General features: G+C 42.3%; 1 protein-coding gene across 2 annotated transcripts in view; it reads right to left on the reverse strand.

Annotated features, from left to right (window-relative positions):
- Positions 1 to 18,398, reverse strand: part of LOC126268142 (nucleolar complex protein 3 homolog) — a 100,568-nt gene that overhangs the window by 54,133 nt on the left and 28,037 nt on the right. The window contains exons 2-3 of one of the 2 annotated variants that reach the window (XM_049973673.1): positions 5,755 to 6,038; positions 370 to 548 (exon numbers count right to left, since the gene is read on the reverse strand). In XM_049973673.1, the coding sequence (XP_049829630.1) occupies positions 370 to 548; positions 5,755 to 6,038 (463 nt within the window). The remainder of the gene's footprint in view (positions 1 to 369; positions 549 to 5,754; positions 6,039 to 18,398) is intronic. The other variant, XM_049973674.1, reaches the window with a different exon arrangement.

An 18,398-nucleotide genomic window follows, 5' to 3' on the forward strand; every position in this document is an offset into this window, starting at 1 on the left:
AATTACTTTCTGTATATCATTTATGAAAGTGGTTTTTCTTTCATTACCCTCACTGTAAAGTTTACATTAATAATTTTAACAAAACATCCAAATAAGGCAGTGGTGTGATAGACTAGAGGATACTGAAAACAATGTGCAGTGTGCATGCTCTGCAACATAGGTAACTTTTGTAGGTCAGTTTGATGCCATTTTCTGGCTTTATAGACTGCAAGTGTCATGTATCAAATTGTTTGTCTCAACTTTCTCTACATCACTATGGTATGTTTTAAAAAGTTATTGTTTATATTCTGTATTGACTTATTCCAGATACTAAAAAAACATATTTTAGTTGCTAATGTTTCATAATTGTGTTACATTTATTTAAATTACCTTCTTCTTCTTCTTCTTCCACAGTCCTGCACACAATTCCCTGCTTAGTTTTAATAGGTAACAGGTACTTTGTCTTCTTATTTCCTGGTTCTAGCAGTTCTTCCTCATATTTATCTTCTATCTCTTGTTCACCATCATCAGGAGCCCTTTTCCTTTTATTCACATCCTTGTGACTGTCACTAGAACATAATTTATTTTTATTGGTTAACAATCAACAGTTGGTAAAAGAGCATGGAATAACACAGATTTTAATCTGCAGTGTTTCAATCTCTTTGTAGTAAGTTGCCTCCACTGTACTAAGACAAAGAATACTTCAATGTTAAGATATACAGACATTTTCCAGCAATTTCATCAGTTTGATTATTTTTCTTACAAAAGTTTGAAAATAGGAGATTTACACTTTTTTTAACCAGGAAAATGACACAGCATCTGGTTTCAACATTTTCTCTTGGGATTTACTGTATGTGGACTGTGAGCAACTCAATAAATCAGAGTGACACAAAATGATAATATCAAGTACATAAAAGACAAACCCTATTTCTGCCAAAGTACAGATCTGACAGAAGACACACAACACTACTATTCACAGTTCAGTTATTCAAACAGCCAAATAAGCAAATTAAGTCTACGGATTACATTAAAAATAGTGGTAGCTCAATGTAGCATGGAATTCATGAGGATATTACACATAAAACACTAACTTGAGGGACAGCAAACTCTTGTTCAAAACTATTCAAAAGGGCACCACTGGCTAGATACCTACAATAATACTGCGAGATAAGGGATCATACAAAGGTAGGAAGATTTTCCTGGAACATCTGCACCTATAACTGCCTTTGGATATTGTGTCCCCAAAATGTATTAACAATGTTCCCACAGCTGAACTAGGAAGAAGAAGAAGAAGAAGAAGAAGAAGAAGAAGAGAACAAATGGGGGAGGGTGGGTGTATCAATATCTTGACAGAAAATCTTTTAATTAATTCGGACCATCAACAGAGGAATACTGTCTTCGGAACACTCATTGATGGAGACTTAGATGTTATCTTTATTCCAAGAACAGCACAAGGTAGCATTTGATCATTTATGCCAAGGTTTCCCTACACAGCACACAAAAGCAACCAGCGAGATGCTATAAAATTCAACAACTGACTTTATCATTATCACCTTGGTATCACCCAATCCTCAGACAATGAAGAATACAGTTCCTGCATGGGGGTGGAGTAACTGTGAACTTCGTTATTGGTTAATGATGCTCCAATCAGTTCCTCAGCATCCATCTGATGGTGGTTCAAAAGCAGGTTTCTGAAGGAATTGGAAGGAACTAAGACACAATTCTCTATCAGGTTCTCAGTAATGTCTCCTCGACTAAATACATCATCTTCCATAAAAACAAACCCTGGGCTACATGGGTAGTTTCATAGGCTTGAGCTGTTTGCATTACTCCCATTAGAGATAGGACTGGTTCCTCAATTCATGTTTGCTCACTTATGCAACAGGGGTGACTCACTGTATCATTCCTGATAAGCAAATCTACGTAATTCTGCCCGCACAAATACACACATTAAAAAAAGTTTTTCATCATCCTGATTCCCAGAACTCCTGAAGATAGATGTTGACTGTGGAGATTGTAACATGGACACAGTTCCTTTGACTGAAGTTACTAAACAACCATGCATGAGCAGTACCTATTAGACAGAGGGGGATCTGACAGCTGATCAGTTCCAGTCAGTCCACGAGGAAGGAGGTACACGGCTCGTGTTGTCTGTGGTTCAACCATGCCTAGATGGTCAATACTGTGGTTTGATTGCACCCGCATTGTTACTTTGTGCCAGGAAGAACTCTCAACAAGGGAAGTGTCCAGGAGCCTCGGAGTGAACCAAAGCAATGTTGTTTGGACATGGAGGAGATGCAGAGAGACAGGAACTGTCGATGACATGCCCCGCTCAGGCTGTCCAAGAGCTACTACTGCAGTGGATGACCACTACTTACGGATTTTGGCTCAGAGGGACCCCAACAGCAACGCCACCATGTTGAATAGTGCTTTTTGTGCAGCCACAGGAGGTCGTGTTACGACTCAAACTGTGCGCAATAGGCTGCACGGTGAGCAACTTCACTCCTGACGTCCATGGCGAGGTCTGTCTTTGCAACCATGACACCATGGAGTGCAGTACAGATGGGTCCAACAACATGTCGAATGGACCACTCAGGATTGGCATCACATTCTCTTCACCGATGAGTGTTGCATATGCCTCCAACCAGACAATCATCAGACATATGTTTGGAGGCAACCTGGTCAGGCTGAATACCTTACACATATTGTCCAGTGAGTGTAGCAAGGTGGAGATTCCCTGCTATTTTGTGGTGGCATTATGTGGGCCAATGTACACCGCTGGTGGTCATGGAAGGCACCATAACAGCTGTACGATAGGTGAATGACATCATCTGATCGATAGTGCAACCACATCGGCAGCATATTGGCGACGCATTCATCTTCATGGATGATAATTCGTGCCCCCATTGTGCACATCTTATGAATGACTTCCTTCACGATAATGACATCGCTTGACTAGAGTGGCCAGCATGTTCTCCAGACATGAACCCTATCAAAAATGCCTGGGGTAGATTTAAAAGGGCTGTTTATGGACAACGTGACCCACCAACTACCCTGAGGAATATATGCTGAATTGCCGTTGAGGAGTGAGACAATCTGGACCAACAATGCCTTGATGAACTTGTGGATACCAAGCCACGATGAATACAGGCATGCATCAATGCCAGAGCACGTACTACTGGGTATTAGAGGTACCAGTGTGCACAGCAATCTAGATCACCACCTCTGAAAGTCCTGCTGTATGGTGGTACAACATGCAATGTGTGGTTTTCATGAGCAACAAAAAGGGCAGAAATGATGTTGATCTCTATTCCAATTTTCTGTACAGGTTCTGGAACTCTTGGAACCAAGGTGATGCAAAACTTTTGTTGTTGTGTGTATTAAATATTATGGCTTTTATTGCTCACTTAGCATTTTATAGTGTTTTTAAATGTATGAGATTTTGTTCTGTTAGATATCAGTCTTCATTTGTATAGAGACATGGTATTGATTGACAAAATAAATTTTCCACTTTGTAGCATATTCTGTTTGAGAATTTAAGTCACCCCCATAGGACCGAACCAGTGCACCCATTCTGTCTGCATATGGAGTTAATTTTGTGTGCAAGTGTAAGAAAGTGTTCTAAATGTTTGGGTAGCGAGTATATGAGGTGGAACATGGGACCAGCCTGTTATACACACAGTGAGATGCAGGAAACCACCTAAAAACAACACCAACCCCTCACATTTAATTTGCAGGGTGGATTTTATCCAGAGTCGGTGTACCTCTCTGCCCTGGAAATGGTTACACGCGGCAAACCTGGCAGGTATTCTGCAGAGGAGTGACCAGTGACATTAAACTTCCTGACATGTTCAAACTGTGTGAGGGACTGTGACCCAAACCTTTGCCTTTTGTGGGCAACTACTTCCACCAGTTTCTCATCTTTTATCTTCCAAATTTCACAGAAATTCTCCTGTATACACTGCAGGACTAGCACTAGGGATCAGCAGTACTGGGATTGGATGTGATGGCCCGGGAAATCTGCTTTTGAACTAAGCAGATGAGGTAACTAAGTTCAGTGAAGGCTGAGGTGAGAATTCTGATGTATTGTTGTAAAGAGTTCGCATCTGAACAAATACGTTTGCCACGAATGCCACGGCTGTATGGGATGGAATGTTTCATATGGAAAGGATGGCAACTGTCAGACGTAAGTACTGTTGTTTGTTAGTTGGATGGTTTAATGTGAACAGAGGTGTGTAGCTGACCTTTCGAGAGGATGAGATAAATGTCAAGGAAAGTGGCACGAGATTTGGAATAGGATCATGTGAAATTCAATTGGGAGAATGTACTCAGACATCCCGAGAACCCTTTGACAACACCAGATCATCAGTTGTTCTGGTAGATTCCTAAGTTTGACACTGAGACTGAACCTGCCCAATGCATTTGTCCACAGCATTCAGATCCTCCCACACAACATTTCAGTTGCTGTGAAGTCAACCCCTCCCAAAAGTAACCCCCCCCCCCCCCTTTTCTTCTTTTGAGGACCCAATCCACTTTATTTCCTTTATTAAACATTTATTATTAATATTATTATTATATCATTTCTTTTCCATCATTGTTTATAATCATATTTGCTTCTTACTCTACACCTCCCATATCACCTTTGAGCAGACAAGTCAAACCCTTGACTTTTCCTTCTCTATATTTCATGTTCTTCATTACACCTTATTATTCCCTCTTCAGTATGGTATTGCACATCCTGCAGGCTTAACACCTCCCTCAACATTCCTTCAAACCTTCCTCAAAGTTTTCCTCTATTTTCCCTCTGATAAAGGACAGTGTGTTTCGTAAAGTAAGGATTTCTACTGTCTTCAAGTGTGTTCCAATAAGATGTATGGAAAACTGCACTTCTTGAAGATGAGTATTAGTCAGCCCATTTGTCTCTCCATTAATTAAAAGAAAAAAATGTTTCTTCGTCTTAATTTTCTGAGAAATTTGTAACAAACATATTGCTGTTCCCCAACCGTCACACAATTATTACCCTGTACAATAAATATATGATTCTGGAACTCACTTTGAGAATGTTTGGAAATTTCAGCAATTAAAAAGGAAGATTGGGTTAACGACCCCTCAGCATTGAGGTCATTAGAGATGAAGCACGCCCTCAGATTGTGTCAAGGATGGGGAAGGAAATCGGCAGTGTCCTTTCAAAGGAACCATCCTAGCACTTGCCTGTCGTAATTTCGGGAAATCACAGAAAACTTAAATCCAAATGACGGATGCCAGTTTGGACCATTGTTTTCTTGAACGTGAGTCCAGTGTGGTAACCACTGCACCAACTCGCTTGGTTTGAGTAATACACCCTGCCATTGGCTAGAGCTGTCACATGACTTACTCAACAAAGGCTTACTGTAATGTAGTTTTCAGTTGTATAATATTAATTTTTTATTACAACTTACAGGAATGTGGTTCTCAGTAAATTGGTTGGTTGGCTCTGAGCACTATGGGACTCAACATCTGTGGTCATAAGTCCCCTAGAACTTAGAACTACTTAAACCTAACTAACCTAAGGACATCACACACATCCATGCCCGAGGCAGGATTCGAAATTGTGATCGCAGCAGTTGCACGGCTCCAAACTGTAGTGCCTAGAACCGCTCGGCCACCACGGCCGGCTAGTAAATTGGTGCTCTGCAGGGGTTTTAACTGTGCAAGAATGTTCTACCATAAACAGTTATACACCATGAGCTGGTATCATCATCATATATGTCACTTACCAATAAGAAAATTACTTACTTTCTGTAGCGAATTTTATTTAGGAGGGAGTAACTCCGGGAAGAAACGGCATTTTTCAAGAAATCAATATCATCCTCATCAACCATATCTAGGATTCCCAAATCATGATCACTCTCCTCTTCTCCTTCATCATTGCCACGGTGGGGAGGATTCTGAGGTCCACCAAACAGTGGTTTGGGCGTAGCTTTCTTATTTCTTTTATGTTTCAGTTTTCCTTGACGTGCTAATTTTGTGCGTTTCTGGTTACTTCTCTTTAGTTTACTAATGCGTACTTTACCCTTTTTCTGAAACAAATTTTAGACATAAAAATAAAAACAAAACTAAATTTCTCACAGAAGCATTTCTTTCATATAACCAAACTGTCTTCATATTGCGGACATTTGCACAGTTTTACAATGAAGGTTCATTCTGGGTGTGTGTATTTTGGATGCTCAACAGCAATATTATTAGCTACATTGCCATAAAAGCCCAAGCCAAATTTGATTGAAACTAATAAAACTAAAACTGTGTATAACAAAAATCACTCATCTTTATGTACCAGTCATTTCCACACATGTAGATTGAAAAATTGTCAACCAAGCCAAAATTAAAAATGCACTGTTAAAAATCCTGATTAGTGAACAGAATAAACACTAAAATAATAACTCTGCGCCACCTTACACAAACTGCGGATCTTGTTGATGGAGGGGGGCTTGCACGTCTCAATGATACTGATAGCCATACCACAACGAATGGATATCCGTTGAGAGGCCAGACAAATGTGTGGTTCCTGAACAGGCACAGTAGCCGTATCAATAGTTGCACGTGCACGGTCTGGATGATTATCCGATCTGGCCTTGTAACTTTAGCTGATGGCCATCTTCCAGTAGCTGTGAGTGGTTGAAAGCATGGGGAAAGTACAGCCATTCATTTTTCATGAGGGCATGCAGCTCTACAGAATGGTTACACAATGACTGCATCCTCTTGGATAAAACATTCCTGAAGTAAAATAGTCCTACTTTCAGATCTCCAGGTGGGGACTAATCAGATGGACGTAGTAACCATAAAAAACAAAACTGAGAGTCTACAGGTCAGAGTGTGGAATATCAGATTCCTTAATAGGGTAGATGGCTTAGAGAATTTAAGATGGAAAATGGACAGGTTGAAGTAAGATCTAGTGGGAACTACTGAAGTGTGGTGGTAGGAAGAACAGAACGTCTGGTCAGGTAATGTTTAGTTGTTTGGAGTGATAAGTGACAAAATAGCAAGGTCATCAGTCACTCGATCAAGATACAAGTCATCTGGAGTTAATTATGTTAAACAGAAACTTGCTTGAATTATGGAAGTATGTAAAAATAGTACTATTGAAGAACTAAAAATATTACTGATGCCTGAGCTGAGAAATCCAGACAACACAATTATGATTTAAAACAGTTAAGGAGTAAAGAGCACCTGCTAGATAGGATATCTGTAACAGTAAAAGTGAGAAGGCTAAATATGTAATGAACATCAGTTGGGCCAACTATAGTGAGAGAAACAATCAGGTCAGTAAGTGGATGGATCAGGGTGGGCGAGTGTCCCTTGAGGCTCCCATAACAGTCCCACCCTCAATCTGTTACAATCAGGATGGGAACAGCACCCAGCATCTTGTAGGAAGCATAAAAACTTTTTCAGCTGTTGTTTTGTCAACTTCTTACATTAAGGCTAAGGGGTTGGGTTGGGTTGTTTGGGGAAGGAGACCAGACAGCGAGGTCATCAGTCTCGTTCGCTTAAGGAAGGATGGGGAAGGAAGTCGGCCGTGCCCTTTCAAAGGAACCATCCCGGCATTTGCCTGGAGCAAATTTAGGGAAATCACGGAAAACCTAAATCAGGATGGCCGGACGCGGGATTGAACCGTCGTCCTCCCGAATGCGAGTCCAGTGTCTAACCACTGCGCCACCTCGCTCGGTCATAAGGCTAAGGAATTCATAAAGTCTTATCTTCAATGAAAACTTAAAACACGCTTCAACAGGAGGTGACCCAAATATCGTTGAAGATCCTGAGTGCACGGAGCCTTTGACTAACATTCAGATGTTGGATCATCTGATTATGAATTGAATCAAAGCTGAAGCCTGTACTAAGTGATGAGTCAAGAGCCTGAAACAATTTCCAATCAGTGACTATGGTTACTTAAGTTAATAAATCAATACAGAAGGCTAGAAGAGTATTTCTGCTACAAAGAGCAGATGAGCAATTAGCATCCCACTTAGGCAATGAACTGATATCATTTAGTTCCAGTACAAAGGACATAGAGGAATTATGGGCAAAGTTTAAACAGACTGTAAATTGTGTTCTTTAGAAGTATTAGGTTGAGCGGCACTAGCATACTATATGGAAAGTGTGCTACTGGTTATTTTGGCCCATGATATTTATTTTACTTGTTAAATTAATTCAGTACAGTATCTTAACACGTCACTACTGTCTTACACTTATTCTATCAATGTGTTACATTTAATTTTTTTGTCTTCACTGAAGTTAAACTTTGATAAACTTACAAATGGAAATAAACACATAGTTATAAAATAACATTGTTTATCTCTGAGACATATTCTCAATAAAGCACTAAACAGGCCATAAACTAATATTTATTAGGAAATAGAAATAGTTATGGACAGAAATTGCTGTGACAATTATAAGAAAATAATGTTGCTTTTCTCTCTGATATGTTTTCAGTTAAGGCCACCATCTTTATTAAAACACTTTGCACAAATGCACTGAACACTTCCATCACACGGACCACATCAGAATTTCTTGAACACCACACACAGATTGTTAATTTTGTTTGAGCTTCTGTGTTTTCCTATCCGGCAGTCACTGTGTACCAGTACCTTACATATTTCAATGGTTGCAATGAGTGTATGAACAGGCCCTTTACTTGATTGTACATAAACAGAAGAGTTGTTCTGTTGATCTGAAAAGAAACATTCACCAGGTACCTTTTCCTCTTTTTATCTCTCTGTAAAGGGTTCAGGTGTTGATTCCAGCAGTGTCTAGCAAGTTTAAAAGAATGTGCAGAGGTCACCTCTGGTAGCCAGACTTGATGATGTACAGACGAGACATCTAATCCACAATATCACTTCAAATTTTGTGGAATTTAAAAGCTTATCTGAACAAAGGCACCAACACAACATAATAATGAGAAGCACTAAACTTCTGCAAAGCACAACAACACTTAGGCAGAGAAGAGTGACTAAAGTATGTTCGCAATTCCACTTAATAAAATAAAATGGAAAGAAGAAGAGGGAACAAGATCACAACAGTGAAATAAAAGAAGCTCACCAGATGTAAAAAAATAGAGTCCACTATTGCGCCTTTAGAGACATTGTCAAAATAACTGGCTGTGGTCCTTTAAGGTAAAAATGTTCAAATTTTGTTCAGTTTTAGTAGTAGATGTTTGGCTTTTACCGAAATTATAAACCACCAAAGTACAGTAAAAAGTACAAAATATAACCCCCCTAAATTAAAACATACTATTTAATGAATGTTAAATAACACTTACTGATTGGCCAGTAAATAGTGTTAAAAGATGGAAAAGACCCAAAATGATTTAACAATAAAATTCTAAAAATGCTGAGAAAGCAGGTCTGGATTTGGTGTGGTGTGTGTGTGTGTGTGTGTGTGTGTGTGTGAGTGCGCGCACATGCAAACCAGAAAACCAGAGTATCTGCTCTGGTCAGCAGTTTCAGAGGGCACCAAATTCATATTCTATATTCTTGGGGGGGGGGGGGGGGGGGGGGGGGGGGGGGGGGGGGGGGGGGGGAAGACACCACCTTGTTTCACAAAGCGTTTAACATCCACTGCACATTGGTCTATTGATGGTTCATACGACTTTTAAATACCTGTTGGTTTTTGAACATATTCTATGTTGATATATGAAAGAATCATTAGTCGATTTTTGAATGGGTGCATAGTGTATGTGATGTCTCTGCCAGGGGAATCCATGTTGCATCTAGAAATAAAAAACTTTCCTGCAGACAAACGGGGATGGCGATATACGAGCTGAGACAAATAAGCCTGAACATGTGAATGCCAATCGCTGTTTGTTTATGTGGTTGATTGGGTGAGCGAATGATAAACGTTGTTATAATTATTAGCAAAATTCATAGATTTGGATGATCAGAGTGGAAATACGTGTCTAACAGGAATAGCAGGTAACAATGATTACATATTATCTTCTCGGCGTATTCAAGAAAATGAAATTTTGACAGAAAATATTTGCCAGGTCGCTAAACTACTAAGGGCCAGTTTACTCCCCGGTTATCAGCCACTGCTATTTTCAGAATAGTATGGAAGACATGTTGTACGAACATGTAATAATGCCTAACCAAAGAACAAACATGGAATAATTAAACCAGTGATTCTGGCAGGGTTAGTGAATTTAAATTGAGAATATGTTTTGATAATGACAGGACTAGGTACAGATTAGTGACGACAAGACTGTTTATTAATACAAGGAAGGAGAAGAAACAGGGACATCACACAAATTATATGGAAGAATATGACGATTCAAAATTTATATAAAAATTTCATACTACTACTAGTTTTCCATCTCACGCTTGAAAAACTGGAGCGTATGAATGAAATGTGAAACTATGTCCTAACATAAAACTTTTTGCTTGTATTTAGGCCTAATAGGTGTTTCATATTGGCACATCGTGAATTACACTGGTGTCCAAAATCAAAGCAACAAACCGGTATTTCCCTGTCTTCTAACTCATGGTACGATGATACAAACTGTGAAAAGATGTTCGGACAATTGTGTTCTACACGAAAGGTGGCTTTCCGGTCAATGGACAGCCACGCCTACATAATCGTTGTATTGTATTGTATTTTGTATTGTTTTGTTTTGTTTTAGGGCATGAAAACAATGGGGTCATATGCACCCAAGTCAAAACTATAAAACATGACGACAGAGGAGTTACTACACGTCAACCCCAATCAACGTAAGAAAAGACAGCTGAAAACAGGGACATGGAGAACAGTCTATAAAATACACCACAGAGAGACAGGGGTCCAGAACTAAAAATTAAATGGCCTTCACCATATTGCTACGATGGATAAAAAGTAAAATGTGGTCGACAGGCCATGCTTCGTTTGCTAAAATGGCTGATAACTCAAGAGAGCAAACATTAATGGTTAAAAAATGGGCATTCCATCAGGAAATGGCAGAAATTTAAACTTGTGCACAAAGTGGTGGGAGAGTACCGCTTAACAAATGGCGACGGCTAAAAAGACAGCGCTCAATACACAACACAGTTAAAATGACCTCCTCCCGGCAGCAAGGCCAAGAGGAGATCATCAAAGCTGCTGGGAGAGGCTTAATAATCTGGAGCTTGTTCCCATGAAGGGAGAACCAATGGCGATGCCAAAGTGACACCACCTCCTGACAGACGGCTACACAGAGATTATTGGTGGGAATATAGGGACTAGTGGGCTGCTGTATGAGGACTGCAGCCTTGGCAGCAGCATCAGCAGCCTCTTTTTCCTCTCAGACTGACATGACCAGGAAATGACCAGGAACACATATAAACAACAACAACACAGTGGCTACATGAAGAGTGAGCATGTGACAGTTTTCCTGGACCCATTGCACTAAGGGACGGGCAGTGTATAGCGCGCAGAGACTTTGGAGAGCACCAAGAGAATCTGAGCAGAGAACACAATTGAAAAGTGTGTGTCACTGGATGTACTCCGTGGCCTGATACAAGACGAAGAGCTCTGCTGTAAATACTGAGCAGTGTGCCAGAATCTGATACCAAAAGATGTCGGTGCCAATGACGAAGGCATATCTGACACCACGGTCAACCTGAGAGCCATCTGTATATTGAAAGGCACTATCGTGAAGTTCCATGGCAAGGTCGTGAAGTTGAAGGGCGATAGAGTGAGGCTGGAGTAGTGTCCTTAGGAAGCTAATGAAGGACAGGGTGAGCATGGGCCACCACATAAAGCCAAGGTGGTGAAGGGTTCACACCTACAGGGCAGCTTGCAGGTTGTGTGAAGTTAAGCCGCCGGAGCAAGAGCCAAAAGCGAATTCCAGAGGGTAACAGAGAAGAGGGACGTGCCCCATACTGGGGATCAAAGAAGTCATCAAATAAAGAGGAATAGGATGGGTGGCCACGCACAGCAGACAAACAGCCTGCATATCTGCTGAGGAGAAAGTCATGGCAGTAGGACAGCGGTAGTTTGGCAGCTTCGGCATACAGACTTTCAACGGGGCTAGTGTAAAAGGTGCCAGTGGCCAAATGGATGCCACAATGGTGGATAGTGTTGAGACTGCATAAGAGGGACCGACATGCAGATGCACAAACAAAGCATCCATACTCTAGTTTCGAACAGACAAGGGACCAGTACAATGGAGGAAGGTGGCCCAATCCACTCTCCAGGAACTACAACTGAGGTCGAGGAGGACATTTAGGGACCACATACAGTGGGCTGCCAAGTAAGAGACATGGGAGGACCAAGAGCATTTCCTATTGAACATGAGCCCCATGAATTTTGTAGTTTCAATAAACAGAAGAGCAACAGGCCCAGGATGTAAAGATTGTGGGAGAAACCCAAGTGCACTGCCAGGAACTGATACAAACAGTTTTATCAGTGGAAAAATGAAAGCCGCTGTCAATGCTCCACGAGTGAAGACATCGCACAATGAGATAGGTCCATGGAGAACTGTAATAGATGGCAAAATTGTCAACAAAAAGGGAGCAAGATATGCCAGGTGGGAGACAGGACATTATAGGGTTAATGGCGATAGCAAAGAGGACAACACTCAGGATGGAACCCTGAGGCACACAGTTTTCCTGGATAAAGGTGTCTGACAAGGCAGAACCCACATGCACCTTGAAAACTTCGTATTTTAAAAATTTTTCATGGAAACAGGGCAGGTGGCCATGGAAGCCTAATGTGTAGACAGTATGGAGGATACCAGTTCTCCATAAGGTGTCGTAGGTCTTCTCCAAATCGGAAAACACGACCACAGTCTGGGATTTCTACAAAAAACCATTCAGGACATGAGTGGAGAAAATAACTAGATGGTCAAAATCCATACTTTGTAGTGGATAGTAAATGGCGAGACTCGAACCGCACACCACACACCTCACAAGCACAGCTGGTGAGGGAGATGGGGCGGTAGCTAGAAGGAAAGTGTTTGTCTTTACCAGCCTTAGGTATGGGTATGTCAATGGCTTCATGCCAGCATCTGGGAAATGTGCCCTCTGCCCAGATGTGGTTGTATGTATTAATCACAAAGTGCTTGCCCACTAGAGAAAGGTATCAGAAAGTGCTTGCAGACAAGAGAAAGGTGCTGCAACATCTGAATGTGAACAGTGTCTAGCCCTAGGTTGGAGGATTTGGATGAACTGAGAGCATGATCTAGCTCCCTCACATTAAAGGTGGCATTGTAGCACTCACAATTCTGAGAAGTGAAGGTTATCGCCCAAGCCTCCTCCACTCATTTCTGATGGAAGAAGGCAGGGTGATAGTGGGAAGAGCTCGACATTTCCACAATATGGCGGCCCACGGTGTTCGAGGTAGCAATAGGGTCCACAATGACATCGTTTGCTACTGTCAGGCCGGAAATTGGGGACAGATCTTAGTTCCAGACAGCTATTGGAGGCTGCCCCACACAACAGAGGAAGGATGGAACTGTTAAGAGAACTAGTGAATCAAATCCAGCTAGCTTTTTTCCTATCCCGAAGCACGAGACAACACTGTGCATGCATCTGTTTATAATGAATGCAGTTTGCCATTGTTGGATGACGATTAAAAACATGGAGTGCATGTCTCCGCATGTGAATTGTGTCGCAGCGCATACCTCAGCCTACTAAGGGATTGGGACATGGCATGGCAAAGAGGAAATGTGAGGAATCGAACATTCTGCAGCGGGAAGGATAACATTTGTAAGATATTCCACCTGGTCATCACAACTGGGGAAATCTTGTTCTTTGAAGGTCGCCATGATGGAGTAAGGCCACCAGTCAGCCTTAGTAAGCTGCCATTTGGGCATGTACGCAGGTGGGGTAGGAATCAGCAAAAACGGGTAGGACATGGGAAATGGTCATTCAAATAGGTGAAGAAAGAATGGACCACTCGAGACGATGAGCAAGCTGGGCAGTGCAGAAGGAGAGGTCCAAATGGGAATAGGTGTGCGAGGAGTCAGAAAGGAATGTGGGTGCTCCTGTGTTAAGGCAGAAGAGGTTTAAGTTGATTAAGAAGGTCAGCCAACAGTGAACCTCTCTGACAGGTTCTGGTAGAACCCCAAAGGGGATGGTGCGCATTAAAGTTACCGAGCAGCAGAAATGGGTGAGGTAGTGCTAAATAGGATGGAGTAAATCTGCCTTGTTGACATTGAATGACAGAGGGATATAAATGGTAGAAAGGGAAAATGCCAGGTGAGGAAAGAAAAGGTGAACTGTAACAGCTTGAAGACAGGTAGTCAGAGAAAGGGATTGACTATGAACGTCATTCGATATAAGCAGCATGACTCCCTCCCATGAGATGGAATGCCGGCCTGAGGGGGAAGGTCAAAACAGACCGGGAAGAAATGCAAAAAAGCTCAAAGCAGTCATGAGGATGCAATTTGTTTCCTGAAGGCAGAATACAAGGGAAAACTGCAATTCTAAAACTAGCCATAAATATTCTTTGTTGGCTCAGAGGTCGTGAACATTCTATTAAAGGAAAGTCATAATGAGGAATAAATGAAGGGGTGTCACCTCGGTGGCCGCCGAGTGCCAGCCTGTGTAGACTCGATGTTACAAGGCACAGAGGCACGAGAATCCTTCTCCACAAGGTCCTCAGAAGCATCGACTTGTGCTGTCCGTCTGCGGAGTCCAACGTAGAAAAAAGGTTGGTGGTTTGCACCAGTGGCATGAAGGCCGGCCACGCGAAGGTATCCGGTGACACTGTCGAGAAGGATCTTCGAGGCAGCAAAGGAGAAGTGCGTTTGCCATTGTCGGACTTCTTCGAGCCTTTCCAAATAGCAGAGGAAGATTTAGATGTTGGTTAGCTGGAGGGGCATAAGAAGTCTCAACAGGAGTACTCCTTCTGTCCTTTCAGCCTGCCGGTTGTGTAACTGGTGACTTTGCACCTTGAGGTGAGAGTTTGATGGCTTGTTGCACAGCTGAAGATTGGATGGCAATGCTACCTTGACACGGCACGATTTCACAACCTCACAGCTGAATTTGAGGTCGCATATCTGCATGGCCATGTCCTTCATGGAGCGATATGTAGTAAGAACAGTACTATAAGTGCCAGACGGTAGAACACAGGGTTTGCAATAAGCCAATAACTTGTGAGCGACTGGGTAAGGAACTTTTTCTTTTACCCAGATCTCCTGGCCAGCCTGCTCATCGAGATACACAGGACAATCTTGAGAGGAGATGGGATTGCCACCATTGCAGTTGATATAGCGGGAAGAGGAGGCGGACATCCACCCTCATGTTCATCCCTACCACAGGTTACACATTTGGTCACGTGTCGACAAGATATTCAAATGTGGTTGAAACAGTGACAGTAGCAGCAGCGCATCGAGGTAGGAATGTACGGTCTGATTTTTATAATTTCATAGCCTTCTTTGATCTTGGACAGAATCACAACTATATCAGAGGTGAGAAAAAGAGGTATGATTGGATTTTGGTATTGGTCAGACCGTCAAGCAGCATAGTGTAAATAACACCACAGGAAGATTTCACAGTTCTATGGGCATCTACACCAACAGGGTAGCAGTGGAGAAGCAAAGCATAAAGTGGTTGTTGTGCTTGATAACCAGAAGTAGTCTGTAAATGAGAGTAGGATTTCACAGGGCCGGCAATTGCACCAACACCTTTCTGGATAATAAATGGAAGGACTGACCGTCTTCACCGCATGAAACCACAAGGAACCATGGTGCAGCAGGAAGGGTCTTTGAATGGTTAGCCTCATTCCATTTACATTTTGTATACATTGATTGTGAAGATGATTGACTCACTAGGAGGAGAAAATCCCCCATGATTGGCATTGTCTTTGATGGTGTGCTCCTTCCAACTGGGGGCCCCCTTCATAAGGGGACGTACCCAACATAGGTGATTGTTCATGCCTTGGATTACACCTCCCAAACACCGGACAGAGGGACCAATTGGGAATTTGGGAAGGTAGCAGCTCATGTAATCAATCCTCCCTGGGTTTGGGATGTACCACGGGGGATGCGCAAACCCTTCCTGTCAACCAGGGGCTGGGAATTAAGCATTACCCAGTCACCTGTTATGCATCAGTTGTCTGGACCGGCCTTCAGGAGTGCACAGGGAGGAAAAAGAAAAAGAGGAACCTCCAATGCCATAGCAGAGGGAGGATAGGAGAAGGTAAGCAAAGAAAAGAAAAAAATGAAAAACAGTGGTGAGACTGTTCATACGTCAGCAATGGATAATGCGGAACATTCTCAACAACACCCCATACACTTTCCCCAAGGAAGGAGGAAAAGAACAGCAGGAGGATAAACATGCAGCATGGAAGAGGAAAGATGCCGCAAAGGCCGGAAGGCCAGGGCGCCCGTGGAAGCCAAGCACAAACCCACCACAGAGTGGCGAGCCCCTGGGGGACTTAATCACTGTGCACACAGTCTCAGATGGGGTGGTATGACAGAAAGAAGATGTCTAACAGACTCTTTGGGGTGGAAGTCCATAAGAAGAATGAAAGGAGGAAAGTCACAAACTGATGTGGCCCATTGGCTTAATGTGAATTGGTCTATTGTTTCTCAGATGTGTTGACAATTTATAGATGGTTCAAATTGCTCTGAGCATTATGGGGCTTAACATCTGGGATCACTAGTCCCCTAGAACTTAAAACTACTTAAAACTAATTAACGCAAGGACATCACACACATCCTGCCCGAGGCAGGATTCGAACCTGTGACCGTAGCAGTCGCGTGGTTCCGGACTGAAGCGCCTAGAACCTCTCAGCCTTTGCGGCCGACGAACAATTTAGAGAGATCAAAACAGTATCCTGAAGACCAGCCCAGGGCGGCCATGTGTGGTATCAGAAAGAGAAGAGTGTTATTTGCCTGTAAGGGCCACCTTAGTGGTGCAGGTGCACAGCAGCTGGAATTTGCCCTCACACCTTCCATTGGACGTGTTGTATCAAGACAAATTGTGACAGAAGGCTTCGGCAGAGTGGCCTGTATTGTTGGAGACCTGCTGTATGTGGGAAGGGGACGCGTGGAGTGGAGCCATCACTTGCACATCGAACAGGGAGCCAATGTTCTTTTCACAGATGAGTCCCGATTTGTCTGGAGGGTGACTCTTCAAGCATTCGAATCTGGAAAGTATGCGGAACATGATTTTGGGACCCAAGCATTGTGGAAAGAGACCAATATGGAGGAGGGTCCCTAATGGTGTGGGCAAGGGTTTTGTTGACCACTCAAACACCTCTTCATGAAATTGTACGGGTGAATTGACACGGTTTAACTGCTGTCACATATCGTGACAAGATCTTGGGACCTCATGTGCAGTTGTTGCAAGGTGGTGAGAACCCAGACTTTGTACTGATGGATGATAGTTCAAATGGTTCAAATGGCTCTGAGCACTATGGGACTCAACTACTGTGGTCATTAGTCCCCTAGAACTTAGAACTACTTAAACCTAACTAACCTAAGGACATCACACACATCCATGCCCGAGGCAGGATTCGAACCTGCGACCGTAGCAGTCGCACGGTTCCGGACTGCGCGCCTAGAACCGCGAGACCACCGCGTGGATGATAGTGCTCAGCCTCATGCAGAACAGGTGGCCAGCTTGCTCTCTTGATTTAAATCCCATATAGCTTGTCTGGGATGCACTAGGGAGACAGATTGCATCACTCCAAAACTTGCGAGCAGCTCTGCAGGAAGAAAGGGGATTACTACCTCAACATGAGATTGCTGAGATCATTACAGGATGCACCGTTGTTGTCAGGCCTGTATTGCTGCCAGGGATGGTCACATGCCATAGCGAGCCCATTAACCAGCTGTCAGAATGTGTGCACAAATTCATTAAGTTGGAAAAAACTAAGAACAATTTTGTTTACCATTTTGCATATATAAGTTGTTCACATTCTGTATTCTTTGCAGTTGTTTCTACTTTACTAGCACCTTTTTATATTGCTTTGTGACAAAATAATTGCAACCTTGCAAAATTTCCATTTGTTGCTTTAATTTTGGACACTAGTGTATATTCTGTCATGTTATTTATGTAAATGAGGTACAAACAAGGGCCATTTGTGCCAGTCTCGCTTATTTGGCATGTGTTAAAATTGCCGCAGTATTAGAAAGACCTATTTCATTTTATATAGCAGACAATGACAAAATAGATGTAATCAAATTGAGAAATCACACCAGTCTTGTGTACTATTCGTATTAACAGTTTTTTTTTCAGTATAAGACAATGACATTTTGATTTTTCATGTAGCAAATTATTTTGATGAACTTGATCAGGTTATTGATTCTTTCACAGAAATGAAAGCACACTGAAAGCTGTAGCAAGATTAGAGGGCAAAATGTGCTGGGACTTAAGGATTGAAGAAATGTGTACTGTCTTGCTGGTCTCTTTTCTTTTACTGCTTTTATGTTTACTATATTTAATTTTATGTCACACAAAAGAGAAAGTTATTGGCTAATAGGCAAT

Source organism: Schistocerca gregaria, chromosome 4 (genome assembly GCF_023897955.1).
Source record: "Schistocerca gregaria isolate iqSchGreg1 chromosome 4, iqSchGreg1.2, whole genome shotgun sequence".
Classification (NCBI taxonomy): Eukaryota; Metazoa; Arthropoda; class Insecta; order Orthoptera; family Acrididae; genus Schistocerca; species Schistocerca gregaria.